General features: G+C 39.7%; 1 protein-coding gene across 4 annotated transcripts in view; it reads left to right on the top strand.

Moving 5' to 3' along the window:
• The window catches only part of zgc:165507 (monocarboxylate transporter 2), a 33,186-nt gene extending 18,237 nt beyond the window's left edge, over positions 1–14,949 (top strand). For 3 of the 4 annotated variants that reach the window (XM_032589361.1, XM_032589363.1, XM_032589362.1), the window contains exons 2-5: positions 1,866–2,092; positions 6,668–6,811; positions 8,341–9,141; positions 9,253–9,533. In XM_032589361.1, coding sequence (XP_032445252.1) covers positions 1,879–2,092; positions 6,668–6,811; positions 8,341–9,141; positions 9,253–9,533 — 1,440 coding nt within the window. In that variant the 5' untranslated portion in view covers positions 1,866–1,878. Of the gene's footprint in view, positions 1–1,865; positions 2,093–6,667; positions 6,812–8,340; positions 9,142–9,252 lie in introns of those variants that run through there. The other variant, XM_032589364.1, reaches the window with a different exon arrangement.
• The last annotated feature ends 377 nt before the right edge of the window (positions 14,950–15,326 follow it).

The raw sequence follows: 15,326 nt of genomic DNA, 5'->3' as shown, positions 1-15,326 counted from the left end.
TTAAAATTTTCATGAAAGTAAAATGTTCTTTTTTGTGGCGCATCTGTATCTTATTTTGAAGGGACATGTAAATGTTACCATAGCGACCAGAGTCAGGGAGCGTTAGCAGTGGTCGAGACGAGACGAGAAGAATGATACCGTGAGTTTTAAGTCTGGTTCACACAGCATGATTTAAGGATTGTCGGCCGATTTTCCAAACCTCTGTGACCACAGGCGACACGAGCCGATAAAAGTCCAACAGGTTCGACCGGTTCGTGTGTCCAGACACACGGCAGGAGCAACACGCCACACACGAACCGATTCCACTCACGAACATCCCGATTCCTGGGGAAAATCCCGTAAAACCCCCAACATACCATACGCGAATTTAGAGTAACAAACATGTCCGACGATGTAGAAGCTGCGGTGATAGTTTGTGGACTCATTTTAAGCGATAAAAGACGTAACAAAAAGAAAAAACGTTGGATAAAAGTCGGCGGGAGCAGCCGCTCTATGCACTAAACCGACGACAATCGTAGAACTCGGAACGTTCTAAGATGTTCATTAGGGGAAAATTGGGGCAAAACATTGAACATTGTGTCATGTGACCTCCTCCCCAGCCGTCCCGCCGGGCCGCAGTAGAATTGCCAAGCCTTGACCGGTCCGCGGTGATAAAAAGGTTGGGGACCACTCTCTTATGGGAAACTTTACAGAAATTCATTTAGTGAATGGTTTTTGAAAATTGGATTTCTTTTTAGAATCTGTCATGGAAGGCTCTTATTTTAACTAACAAGTTAAATTGGCAGACCTGCAATTATCCCTAATATTTAACATGCTAGTAACCCCTGATGTATGGTAACGGGTTAATTAGTTGAAAAAAAGGGGGATTCCAGAGGAAGGAGTTTTATTGGTCAGATAAAGGTGTAATAAGAGGTGTGTAGTTATAAATCCACCCGGTTTCCTTAGCTTTGGGTGATGGACAATTGGCTGATACTTCAGTGTGAAACTGATCTCAGTCATGATCGCAGCTGAGACCAATGTGATATTATCACCTGTTCTGTTTGTGTTTCATTCTCTGGAAGTAAAACTCAAAGGTTCACAGACACCACATTAAAGAAAAAAACTGAACAGGGAAAAAAAAAGGAGAACTCAAAATGAGGGAATCCTTGTAGAGGTTCTGATTCTAGAAAACAGTGTTAAATGAATAAATGATAAATTGTGAAAGTAAATCTGTTGGGCCTCACCTTGGTACTCAGATGATCATTCTGTCTGCCACACTGCCGGAGAGGAAACGTAAAAAAACCCAAAATAAAATCTGAACTGCCTAAGCGCCATTCATGTTCCTTGCCTCTGATTGGCTGCATGCCCAACATAGCATAGTAAGAAGACTCTAGATAATAGCGTCTGTGGTAGCTTCCAGTGTGCATATTTATGCATATAAAGGCATATCAGGTGTTAGAACTATAAAAATAGACAGTGTTTTTAAAGAGAGTTTTCACAGATTGTAGTTGCGTGCAGCTACGGTTCTTTCGAGTACTGTCGTTATGTTTTGGGGAAGCTACAAGAATTAATTTGTTTCAAAAGCTTACTGAGCTCTACAGCAGAAAAAGACAGATGATTACTTTAAATAATATTGTTTGACACGTTTTGGCATTCAGCTAAATAAACAGGTTTTGATTATAACAGCGTAATAAACATGGCATGTTTTCACGAGCTCAGGAACTTCAACTGTGAAATAAAAGACTGTTTCAGCTCGTGATGAAGGGCATGTCAAAAGGCTCGGTCAGAACAATGAAAGGTGCAAATTTATGAAAAACAATCCACAAAACTACAGTTTTCTACCCACTGATCTTTCTTTTCCTTGTTTTTTTTATCTGTCGCTACAGTGAAGACTCAGAGATGCCAGTCCCCACCTCAGGTGCTGCCGTGCCCCCACCGGACGGTGGGTGGGGGTGGGCGGTGGTGCTGGGATCCTTCATCTCCATCGGATTCTCCTACGCCTTCCCCAAAGCCATCACGGTCTTCTTCAAAGACATCCAGATCATCTTCGATGCGTCCTACAGCCAGGTGGCATGGATCTCCTCCATCATGCTAGCTGTCATGTATGCAGCAGGTAAGCAGTCCTGAAAGCGATTTAGCAAAACATAGTCTAGGTCAGTTTTTCCCAAAGTGTGGGGAAGTCATATTTCCTCCCAGATTAGCCTAGCTTAATTAGCATATTTCATTAAGCTAAGCTAATGATTAGCAAAATAATTTGGTATCCACACATTCGACAAGTTCAAACTTTAATATGACTTAGACTTAGTCTAAGTCTAAGTTCAAACTTTAATATGTTTTTAAAGACAAAGAGTAAATGGCGTTAAATTTATGTCGTCTTACTAACCAAAAAACTGATTTTAGATGATCAGAATCAGCTTTATATGCTTGTATGAGGCAAAGAATATTTGACTTCAGATCTACTTTTGCTCTCAATGAAGACAATTAAAATATAAACAAATACATAAACGTTTTTTGTAATTAGGTATATATACATTGCTTTTGACAAAAGAAGCTAGTGTTTGTAAAGAGCGCTTTGTAGCACCGTCCTGGAGGTAAAAGTCCAAACAGTTTGTGTCCAGCATGTGTGGGATCTGCAGAGATGTTAGCTGCCCCTTTCCCGACCCTAGACCTGAACAAGTCAATTTTGGCAGGAACTAAAAAGATGGAAGTGACAGTCACAACTGGAGTTCAGACCTGGTGGTTTTTACAATATTAATTACAGATTTCAATCACAATCAGAGACGTTAGTTAATCCCTGATCCAGGGATTAATTAAACCCTGCTAAATTGCTGGGTAAGGCAGCCAATCGGACAACGGGTGACTGAAATTCATATTAGAAGCCTCTGACTGGTGGGAATTGATCGTGAGGCGGACACGCATATTGGTCTGCGTTCAGCAGATCGCTCACCCAGGCCCACCCTGGCTACCATCTGCCCACGCTGTAATCCTCCAATCAGAGCCTCTGCTGCTGCCGCCATCTGTGCCAGTCAGGAACAAGCGTGATGAGCCTCGATGGTCAGACACAGCAGAACAAAGAGACACTTAGTATATCTTAAAAATTATGTTGACGATACAATGCAGGCTATATTTGTTGTTGTTGTTGTTTTTTTTATTTTCTAATCCAGACTTTTTGGAGGGATCCACAGTGGACATGATGGCTACAAACTGGAGGGAATGTGTTTGATTGTACATCATGGGCAGTATTCACTAGCTTAAACTCTGAAGCTGTGAGAAAACGCTCCAACGCCGACAAGGTTGGCTGCTTGTTGCTCATTATCGGCCTGCCTCTAACAGACTGCAGCGGGGGAATAGCTGTGGATAAGTGGTCAGATCCCGACTCACAGATCTCCTTTTTAAAGCTTTCCACAGACTGAATGTCATTATCATGTGTTGACTCCGTCAATATGTGCAGGTACTAAGTGAGTGGCTCTTGTTACTCACTCATTCATATTGATTGGACTCATCAGCTATTCATTAAACACCTGCTCGCTTGTCCTGCCTATTACACCAGCGATTCCATCACTCTGAATGTTTAACACCTTTCTAATTCCCCTGCAGCTGCTTTTTGTGTGCTGTTTACACAGCGCCACCATTACCGGAAGGCTAGCTGGTAATGAGCCAAGCAGCAGACACCCACAGGTAATAATCCAGTCCTTCCAAATGGCCGAAAAGACCTTCTCCTTTATTAGCACTGCCCCGTGCTAACCTTGTCTACAACATGCAAAACTAAGAGTCAGCTGCACAAACAAAACAGCCTTGATAGATACTGGACGAGTTATATTTTCACAATTCTTTATTTGCGTCAGGAAGATAAAAATATTCAAGTAAATTAAATGAGATGTTAGATTTAAGAATTTTTAGGAATGGTGTCTATCTCCAGTGGTCATTGGATGAGAGGTGGGGGACCCCCATCGCACCCTTTAAAGTGACTGACCCAATTTAACAGAGGTCCAACCAGGTAGTGGCAGTAGTCTTACAATGACTGGAATATGTGATTGTAGTTTAAAGACCACTGTGTGTGGACGACCACTGGTTCATCGGTATTCCTGGCTACCAGGACAGCATGAAGACAAAAAACACTCCAACAAGTCAGAGAAACATTTATTGAAAAGTATAAGTCAGGGGATGGATAGAAAAAATGTTTTTGTTCAATTGTCATTATTTTGTGGAAATCAGTTTGCACTGTTTTGGTCAAAAATAAAAGTTTTGTTGATCATGACTGATTTCTAAGAGAAATAGAAAAAACGTTGAGTAAGTATGAAGGGATTTGTGGACAAAAAGTCCATGAAAGCACCAAAAAATGTATTGCATCAGCGTCTCTCGAAAGAAAACAGACAAGTCTAAGGTATAACTGTATTTTGTCATTTAGTTTGTTTACAATATTTCTTTATCTTGTTTTTCAAACTTTGATGTTTAAAACAGCAGAATTTGCACAGAAACATTATGCTTTTGTCAATCCAATGACATCATTTCTAAATAATAAATCATCACTCTTTCAAACATTTACTTTTTACTCTTAATTTCTTAGACGGTTACTTCTTACTTTAACTTCAGTGAAAACATGTTAAAGTATTGCTCCTCTCACTGGAGAACCGTTTATGGGAACCCTACCCACCTCTGTGGCCCCCTGTGGCCCCTGAGACGAAAACTTTTTATAGACACTGTTCATGTTATGAGTGTAAAATGCTTTGGGTCAAATATAGCCAGAGGTAGAAACTTTGCCTATCTGATGCCACAGCTGGAAGCGATAATTCCACTCTTCAGTTCCAGAACTCTAAAGCGCCAACAAAATTCAAAATGACTCCCTTGACTTCTGGAATCAGCCACGCGGTTTTCCTCCTCGTTTCCTGCAAGCCATGTTTGCAGACTGACTAAAGTCTTGCCTCTTCAGGATTTGTTGCTCAGTTGCCCAACTGGTTATGTAGATGACCTGTCAAACAAAGTGACTTTTAAACAAAACGCTTCAGTGGAATGAGGTGTGGTAACACTGACGGTTATAAAATTAGCAGTTGGAAACTACAGACAGAAACTCTCGCAGCTATCTGGCCTAGTTAAAACATGTAGTATGCCGTGACCTGTTTGATCTTTGAAGTGATGGCGCCACTGCAGGAATGTGATTAAGATCAGTATGGTGCATTTGTTGTTTGAACCAGTGTGTTGCATTCACTTTCAGTTATGGAAAGTCTAAAGACAGTACATTTAAAGCCAGCAGCTGCCTGATAGAAGCCAACATATCAACTCCCTTTAACAGGAATCCCATTTTCTAAATGTGCACTTAGACTCTAATTTATTACTTGTTAACACAAATAGAATATCAGCAACTTAACATATTTAAGCATCTAGATGTGGTGAAGTTTCCTCTAATGTTGGAAAAACACAATTTTGCAATTGTTGTGTTTTCGTTAAATATGAAACGCAATTATTGTAACGTGAATAAGTTTGTTCACTTGGTAAGTCATTAAAAAACATGCTGTGCCATCACCCTCTTACCACTTCCTGTCGTCTTCCTCTTTGTGGTTTTCACTGGTGGTAACATCCTCTTGTTGATCATGTGACTCGTGTGATGTGGAAAAAGTGTTTCTATTGCAGTTTTGCGAAATAAACAAATTTTGATTCAACCAAAAAAAAGAAAACCATCGCATTCTAACACCAAAACCTTTTATTGAAAAATAATTTTTTCCAAAATTGTCACCCTTCAATAAAGCAAATTTATTTTCAAAATGTCAAATCGTGGAATTATACAGTCAATGGAAACTCACCTAATGACACATGGTGATGGTCTAACAGGACCATCATGGTTTTCTGTTCACCACTACTCATGAAATGTGTAGAAGTGCTCTATACCGAGACAAACCGGCCGGTACAGTGGAGGTCCTTGGATAGTTCTGGGTTTTGGTCCACCAAGTGATGAAGTCAACCTCTTTTTGGAAAACGCTGGTCGTCTCCCAGCCAGAAACGGTGTAATCAGCCGAGTTCTCATCATGGCCAATTTCAGGTCCCCCCCGAGAATACAAATGGTAATGAGGGTAGCTTTCCTCAAGGTCGGGAAGAGATTCCTGAAGAGTGAGTTCAGCGATGACTCAGAGTCGTCTGTGGTTTTTATGATGAACTGCTAGAAATATAACTCATCTTCCAGGTGGCAGCAAAAATATCAGGCTAAGAAAGTGCCACCAAAAAAAACAACTTTTCATGCTCAGGTTACCATTCATGCACTCAAAAGTTTAGCAGACTCCAGTACTAAAAGCTGCGTAGTCTTTATTATTGTAAATAAATCAATGAAGCTGTCATTTATCTCCCTCTTTATAATAATAATAACAGAAATATTTTGATTCTGACAATGATTGAAAACATTCGTCAGCCAAGTTAGTCTTATGTAAAAATGTAAAGCTAACCCAACAAAGAGACGTAGAAACGGGTCTGATTAGTTGTTCAGTTTGTTGGAGTTCATCTGACAGGATGTTGTTGTTGTTAGGCAGCTAACATGTCGCTCTAATGCTGACAGAGTAATTACACACGGCCGCTCAGCGCTCACAGATTTGAGGCGATAATATGAAAAGGTCGCTGGCAGCAGACGTTGCTTGTTGTTTCCAGTCTTCAGATTAAATCCTTCAGCCTTCGCCTCTTTGGGTTTGCTGTTTATTCGCTGCAGGTCCCGTCAGCAGCATACTGGTCAACACCTACGGCTGCAGACCCATCGTCATGATGGGCGGCTGCCTTTGTGCCCTGGGCATGATCTCAGCGTCCTTCTGCACCAACGTGATGCAGCTTTACTTCTGCATCGGTGTCATCGGAGGTAAGCCTATCCACTTCAGGAAGTCCTTGTTGAGACGGTGGGATTAGCCTCCACCTCGCCAAGGAGAAGTTAAGATAAAACTGGTGTAGCAAGAAGCATGTTTACATCGTTTAATCTGTTTGGTCATTGTACTGCACTTTATTTTTTAGATTAGATGGTTTTGTCTTCCAACTTTCTATTATGGACGCCTGGCAAATTATAATATTAGACTGAATTACTGAACTTATTACTCGAAAACAGCTGAAGATATAAATATAAGTCTAATATTGAGACAGTACAACAAGATAAAGTTCAGCTTATGGCATTTAAAGTTGGTGTAGGAGCTAGCATCCATTAGCAGAGTACTGAACGGGTTGATAACAGCTGACTCCACTCTTCACTATATAGTGAGAAACGTATGTTATTAAACAAATAAAATCACTAAAAACACATTTTAGTAAAGAGCTACAAAAATACCTAGGAATGTGAGCCTCTCTGGTGCTAAGTGCTAACATTAGCCAGCAGATGCTTAGCAGTGGCTCTGTTTAGACAGCTTTTCTTTTGCTTAACGTGTTTGGTGCATAATTAGTTGCATCCTTTCTAACACGTTAGATAATGTAATTGCTGTTTTTCAACGTTTTGGATAATTACATGTAGAGCAAAACTTAGCACTTAGCAACCTCTACATTCAGCTATGCTAGCATTTTTCAACCCTGCTCCTCTGGACAAACTGAGCAGCATGTTGTAGATGGTTCCCTGCTCCAGCACGCCTGTTTTCAGCTGATGGTGAATTAACAGGCTTTTGTTGAATTTCAGTCCTCTGTGTTTTTTTAAAGCAGGAAAACCTGTAAAACTGAGGACCAGGGCTGGGAAACCCTGTTCTAGCATAATTTATTTACTTACTGTAAAATGTACAGTATTTTTAAAAAAATACTGTTTTTAAAAAAAAAAGGATTTGAAAAAAGGAACTTTAATAATAATCATAATATAACTTTAAAATGATCCCAACATAATGTGTGTAGGTTAAAAATAAAGGCAGCTTCGATCTTTCATATGCTAAAATGTTTGTGTGATAATTAGTTGTATTCATTCTATCAAAAAGAAATCATTTATAATCCTATTTGATGTTTCCATGACACAAACAATCTTTAATATGTAATTTAACTGACTTATCATAGTGTTATGATGCAGCCAAATGATAGACGTTTCTGTGGAGTGTATTTATACTATTAAAAACAAGAAACTACTGTATTTTGGAAACTCAAATGCATTCAGTGTCATGGTTACATTTTGAAACTGAAATAGAAACGGTTACCAGTTTTTGACAGAAACTACATATGAAATCAGATGATCTTTAGAATATAAGTTCTTGAATACATCACTTTACATATTATTTGTTTTATTTAAAAGGAATGTACTCATCTTCATCAAATGAAAAGTTCAACAGTAATTTAGAAGAAAGTAATGATACTCTGCATATGTTACTTTCTTAACTTGGTTTCTTGAGGACTAATCATTGCTCAATGTCCTTTTTATGTCCATCTTCGCAGGACTTGGTCTGGCCTTCAACCTGCAGCCAGCGTTGACGATGATAGGCAAATATTTCTTTAAGAAGCGTCCTATTGCTAATGGGTTAGCGATGGCAGGCAGCCCTGTCTTCCTCAGCACTCTGGCGCCTCTCAACCAGTACCTCTTTAACCAGTTTGGATGGAGAGGCAGCTTCCTCATCCTGGGCGGGCTGCTGTTGAACTGCTGCGTGGCCGGCTCCCTCATGAGGCCGCTCGGACCGCCGCCCGGCAAGGTCAAGAAGGACGAGGCGCTGGCCGCCGTCACCACTACGACTGAAAAGCGCAGCCTCTGGCAAATAGTCAACAAGTACCTGGACCTGACGCTGTTCAAGCACCGGGGCTTCCTCATCTACCTGTCAGGCAACGTCATAATGTTCCTGGGTTTCTTTGCACCCATTGTCTTCCTCGCCGCCTATGCCAAAGACATGGGTGTGGATGAATACTCTGCTGCCTTCCTGCTCTCAATCTTGGCTTTCGTGGACATGTTTGCCAGACCCTCCATGGGGCTGCTGGCCAACTCACGATGGGTTCGCCCCAAGATCCAGTATTTTTTCAGTTTCGCTGTGCTGTACAATGGGGTGTGCCATATCCTTTGCCCACTAGTGGAAAGCTACACTGGCCTGGTGGTGTATGCAGTATTCTTTGGCTTTGCTTTTGGCATGGTAAGCTCAGTGCTGTTTGAGACATTGATGGACCTGGTTGGAGCTCCGAGGTTCTCCAGCGCTGTGGGACTCACAACAATTATAGAGTGCTGCCCTGTTCTCATTGGTCCACCATTAGCAGGTAGTTTTTCTGTCTTTGAACATGTTTTGTTTGTTTGTTTGTTTTAAATGTCCTATTGACTTGATGACCTCAGTTGCATGCAACTCAACCATCTTTTGCTTTCTCTTTCAGGGAAACTTGTCGACGTCACCAAAAATTACAAGTACATGTATTTCTGTTGTGGTGGTGTTGTCATCCTGGCGAGTATTTGGCTTTTCATTGGAAACTTCATTAACTACAGACTCTTGGAGCGTGAGCGCAAGCAGGGGGAGATGTACAAACAAACTGAGACGGAAGATCCCGACCGAGTTCGGGATGAGAAGGAGGCTTACGGTGCGGCCCAGGCCACCGAAGACCTGACTGACCAAAACCAAAAAGAAGTAGAGCCCATGCAAAGAGAGACTAATATTTAAAACCGTTATGCACTGCCAAACCTTGACCTTTCACCCCAGCTGCAGCCATGCAACACCTTCAAGTATAAATCAACCGAGCTCCAAGCCAAGAGTTGCCTCTCACTGTACAACCACACTCTGGTTGGGGCGCTCCTCAGTACTTCTCTGAAAATAACTGCCAAAGCAACCGTTGTGTTGTAGGGAAGGTGAGGTACAGTATCTGTTTATAACAGCGCGCTAGCTGTGACTACAACTGTAATAATAAGCCAGTAAACATAAGGAACTTACAGACAAAACTTCCTATCTTTTCCCTGACACTCTCATTCTAGACAAGCACGATCTCTCTGGGACACTGCAGATATGCTGCTGATTTTAATGTACGTAAGGTACATCCACTGGAGTGTTTTCTTATTCATGAAATAAACAAATGACTTTGATTCACTTTGACTGAATTGAAACTACCCAGGTTCAAACATCCAAAAGCTGCATCAGTCTGTTATTCTGGGTTCACCTGGTTTCCAATATGAAGAAAATATGAGCGAGATGCATTCCCCAGTTTAAAGACCCTTCAGAAATTCAATTAGTGTTCTAATTAAATAAATCAAACATAGATCCAGTTGTGAAAAAATACGTTGGGTGCATTCACATCAGCCTTTTGTAGTTTGCTTTAATCAAAGTCTACTTTGTTTGTCTAGAAAGTCCGGTTCGTTTGGTGAGGTGTGACTGCATAAAGTTCAAAAAGTTGGACTCGGGGTCTCGTGTGTCAGTGATGATTTCTCAATCAGTAATTTCTGTGAAAACAAATTTCACAACACATAACAGCTTCACCTAACATCAAACCATTTGATGGTACTGGTGGTACACAACTCCTTTATCCATGAAGATGCCAAAAGCCTCTGCACTGAAAGCGACCTTCTACAGAAAAACGTACACAATACACAACGAGGAAGTAACTTACTGTAGTTTACTGCGTCCCTGCTGCAACAGTGAACATGTTGTGTTGGCAACGCAACCAACATAGGCCACGTCACATGACAGATATCAGGACACGTATATGCATCTTAGACTCAAGTCATGAAAACAGACACTTCTGAGTTGACTTAAATTTGCATCTTGAAACGTCAATACTTGACTTAGACTCTAGGTCTTGGACTCTTTATTTCATGTAATAATGCATGAAAATAAGCTGTTTAAATGCAATGCTTGATTTGTGCTTGACACATCCTAGAGGTCCGCACGGCGCAGGGCGTTCAAATTGTGTCATTTCAATAGCCACGCCCCTCTACGTATTGTCCGTGCAGACAAAAGTTTCGACACCAGGCACCCTGGAAACATGGTGGACAAGAAAGAGCGCCTCCTGGTGGTGGTTCAAAGAGACAGACATCTTAATGATTCGAACCATAATGACAATAATACCATGGTGTCGCCAAGGTGCTAATAACAACAGTGTTTTTAATAGGTGCCCTACACTGCCTCCTACAGTCTGGGAGAATATTGGCAACAGTCGTGATGAGAATAACCAAGAATAAATACTGCAGAAATTGGAGCAGTCTGATTCCACCTGGAAATCATTTGAGTTAATGATTTACTCTGTGGGTTACGATTGTGTATTAAAAAATTGTTTGTCATATTAACATCGCAAAATGAAGATCTGAATGAACATTAATATCGCAGCATACTTACGTTTTTGTTTTGTGCTGGAAACAGAAGCGACACATTTTTTAACGTTTTCTTCGCCTTTTGTCTTCACCATGTTCTCATGGTGAAGACAAAAAAAAGTGCCTTTCTCATGGCACTTTTTTTTGTCATAAAAAGTGGGGGGGAACGACAAAGCAAAAAATGGCAATTGGTGTCAGAGACAAAATTAGCTAAAGTAGTTTTCTCCTTTTTTTGTATTTTGATGGGGTAAATGTTGACAGTGTTGCCACCTACTGGCCTGGCATGGATATTTCACAATTTGTCTAGGAATACTGCTTTGGATACGGATTTTTCTTCAACCAATATAAAAAGGGTTCAACAGAATAAAACTTACTCCGACTGGGTTCCCCAGTTACTATAATCAACTTTTATAAAAACTGAACAGATGTGGTCACAGCTGGTGATGCTGGTATCCATATATTACTCTGTCCTCCTGAGCACTGTAAAGCTGTGTTGTAAAACCTGTGCAAACCTTTGATCAAGTCATAAAAAATGCTGCATTAACCATCTTGGGTACAACAGTCCCACTCTCATATCAAGTATGCTGCACTAAATGTCAAATTGCCACACTTCAACCCCTGACATTGTTTTAAAATTGCTGCAATTCACTGAATTTAATTACGGTTGAATGTAATTTCCTCTGTGGGCCTTAATAAGGTATTAATGACCAAAACCCCGTCTGCAAATTGGGGGCCGTCTACAGGCAGAGCCCATGAGCAATACACTCTCTCTCATATTAATGCAAATATACAGGGAAATGTGTTTCTAGTGGCAGTCCAGTCTGTGATGCATTGCCTTAAATTTAAATGCAGTGTAACGATTGCAGGGTAGTCGTACCGTTAATAGTGGGCAGAACAATATGAAGATGACAAACTTTGTGTTAAATGTGAGACATTTTATTCCTGCTGCGATAAAGAGAAACTCACATCTGTTCCATTTGTCTCCTAACGTATCTGCGTTGGAATGTGAAAGCTTTAAGTGATTGTGTTCTGTGTCTCGTTGTTTCAGTAACTGACTAACCATTTCCATTCCTGAATGTTAAATGTGTTGCAGACTTCTTCTACTAACTGGGAATTGTAATCCAGCCATGTGTAGTGTATGGTGTGCACATACAGACATGCAGCATGCTTTCCTTTGCTTTTCAGTGACAATCGTGGAAATACGTCTCACTGCCCAGGGCGCCATTCTGCCGAGGGGCAGCACAAGAAAAGCACTAGCTGCGTTTCCATTACAAATGTGCGCAAAATGTTGTCAGTATTCTGCTAATGTCGAAAAGACACAATTTTGGAATTGCGATGTTTCTATTAAATAAGAAACACAATTAAAATCACACGAATAAGTCTGTTTATACAATAAGTAATCAAAAAACATGCCATGAACTACTTCCTGTTGCCTTCTTCTTCATAGTTTGCACCAGTGGTAACATCCAGTTGATGATCATGTGACTTGTGTCATGTAAGCAAAGTGTTTCCATCGCAGTTTTGCAAAATGAACCAGTTTCAATACTTCCAAAACAAAAATCACCTCAACTGTGTATTGAGAAACTAGAGTTTTTTTTTATAATTGGTGTGTTTCCATTAAGCAAATTTATTTTCAAAAAGTCAAATTGCACAATTATATGGTCATTGTAAACGCAGCTAGTGTCAGTTGTGCCCACATGTTTTCCATTCCTTAACTGCATGTTCAATTTTGTATTGATCACTGTATAACCACTGTAAGTATGACAATAGGCCACAGGTGGCTAATAATTCCAGCTATAATTCAGATTTGAAACAAACCTGAAGGGCTGTTTTGGTGTTGCTAAGTATTGGATCCTCTCTAGGTCAAAGTTTTAACTCACCAAACCTGACCTGGATTGTTTTACCCTAAATATAGAAAACATTTTTGTGAACTTTTGTGAATTCTCAGACTCTGGGCTGTGGGTTGGGTCAGGATTTCAGGGTCCGCCCAGGACACCATTCATGCAAGAACCACCAAAGATGTTACATGCAGAAAAAAACAACATCCAAACACATTTTGATTTCAAAATGAATTTGATCTTTGAAAACAATCATAAACAAAAGGGAAGAGGGGGCGGACGCCTTTGTCTTGGTTTTTCCCTTGTACCGCGAATCATGAAAATACATGTCCATCTGTGTTGCACACCTTAAACCACATTCTGTTATTACCAGGAGTCGAGATGATGCTCAGCGTAATGAGCTGACCTGACCAGATGAATCTGCCGCTGAAGGCAGAGTGATCGCTACTGATCTCAGAACAAGGCCTGTCCTGCTCATGGTTTCAGCCACTGTGTTGCTTTTTTTTTTTTTTTTTTAAGACTACAACTTGGTTTCAACAGAATGGAAAAAATGGAATATTGTTGAGTTTGTTTTACTGATTCAGTTGAAAAAGTGAAACTCATACGTTGATCTTTTACACACAGACTGATACATTTCAAGTGTTAGTTAATCGTTTTAAACATCATGGTTAACAGTTATTGAAAACCCAAAATTCTAATTCTCAGAATCTCGGAATGTTACTCAAGACAATTCAAGCATGTCATTTGAATGTTGAGTGGATGGAAAAACTCTGGTAGAAAAAGCTGAACTTTCTAAGAGGGAGATGATTAGATGTAAAAATGCAGATGAGTTGAAAAGTGCTATGATAAATGACTTGAGCTTCACAGCCTCTCAAGGTTGATTATCTTGTTTTTCCCTCCACTCAACTTTCTGTGTTTCTTGGCTAACACTTGAACAGCCTTCGTTGCCTTCTACAGCAATGACCTTTTGTGAAAGATGTTTGCTGGTAAAATGCGTTAGTCAGCACTCTGACCCATGATTGTGTTGGCTGTAACTTTTCCATAACGTTTCTGTTTTTATTATATTTAATATTATAGTTGGTTTGGTTTTTTTTTAAAAGTCATAACCAGTAAAATGACCATAAATAATCACTTAAGTATCACTCTGTGTGCAATCAATCTATAAAATATGAGTTTCAGTTTTTGAGTTGGAATTGCTGAAATAAATAAACGTTTCTGTGAGATTTGAACTTATTGAAATGTTCTACCTTCCTCTCCTGCGCTCACTGAGTAGAACTGACTGTACAATCAAGTCTACCAAATAACACCGCCCCCTGCTGGCGGCAGACCGCTCAAACCGGATTTTAAATCAGTTTTCTTTCTACTGTCCAGGGTTTTATTTCATAAACTGATCCACGATTTCTGGACATGTTCTTGTAAAAATACAACAGAATGTTTATCTTTTGAAATAGAACGAAGGAATATATAAATTAAAGAATTAAATTTAGCATTCAGCTTTGTAATAGTAGCAGAGAATGAGCACTGAAGCACTTCTGATCAGAAGAAATCTGAATTACTTGAAATATTAAGTGTGAATTGTGAAAGCCCAACTGTTGCTGTATATAATAAATCTATATGCTATTAACCTCAAAAGACTTTTTAATGTGCAGTGCATTTAATTTTATCTGTAAAGCCCAATAGAAAGTCATGGAAATGGAATGTTGTTTATTAAATCATGTATAAAGAAATAAAAATGTGATGTGCACCAATAGCCTTATCAAATTAAAAGTTTTTTTTTTATTATTTGTATATTTTCTGAAAAAAAAGATACCTTTTAGGATTTGCTTAAATTTGAACAAAAGATTATGTTAACATGAATATTGATCAGTATCCTCCTCTTGGATTATTTTTGTAGACATAAATGACTTGGAAACCCAATAAATGCTCTCTTTACTTTTGGCATATATTCATACATATTTAAGGTTTATGCTCCTTGAATTATTTTTTGAACTTTTTTCTTTTGATTGACTAGTTTAAGTTACTTTTTCACACTGTTAAATATATAAAGAGGCAGAAATAATCCAGTGCTCCAGTAATAATACGTTCCTACCAGACCAGGATGATCAAAGGTAATATAAAATTCAGATTTTAAATATGGATTTATTTATTTTTTTACAGTGGGAAGCTGTCCAACCCAACGTGGCTCTGTGTGAAACAATGATGGTGGTTCCACAGTAACAACTGTCCTCAGGAATAACTAGCAGTACGTTTTTCACATCTGAGGAGTTTTCAGTCAGATGGAAGGTTTTCTAAATCGCTTGTAAGTCTAGACTTTGACT

Source organism: Xiphophorus hellerii, chromosome 17 (genome assembly GCF_003331165.1).
Source record: "Xiphophorus hellerii strain 12219 chromosome 17, Xiphophorus_hellerii-4.1, whole genome shotgun sequence".
Classification (NCBI taxonomy): Eukaryota; Metazoa; Chordata; class Actinopteri; order Cyprinodontiformes; family Poeciliidae; genus Xiphophorus; species Xiphophorus hellerii.
Note: the sequence above shows the minus strand (reverse complement) of the source record. Positions and strands in the feature narration are given on the sequence as shown.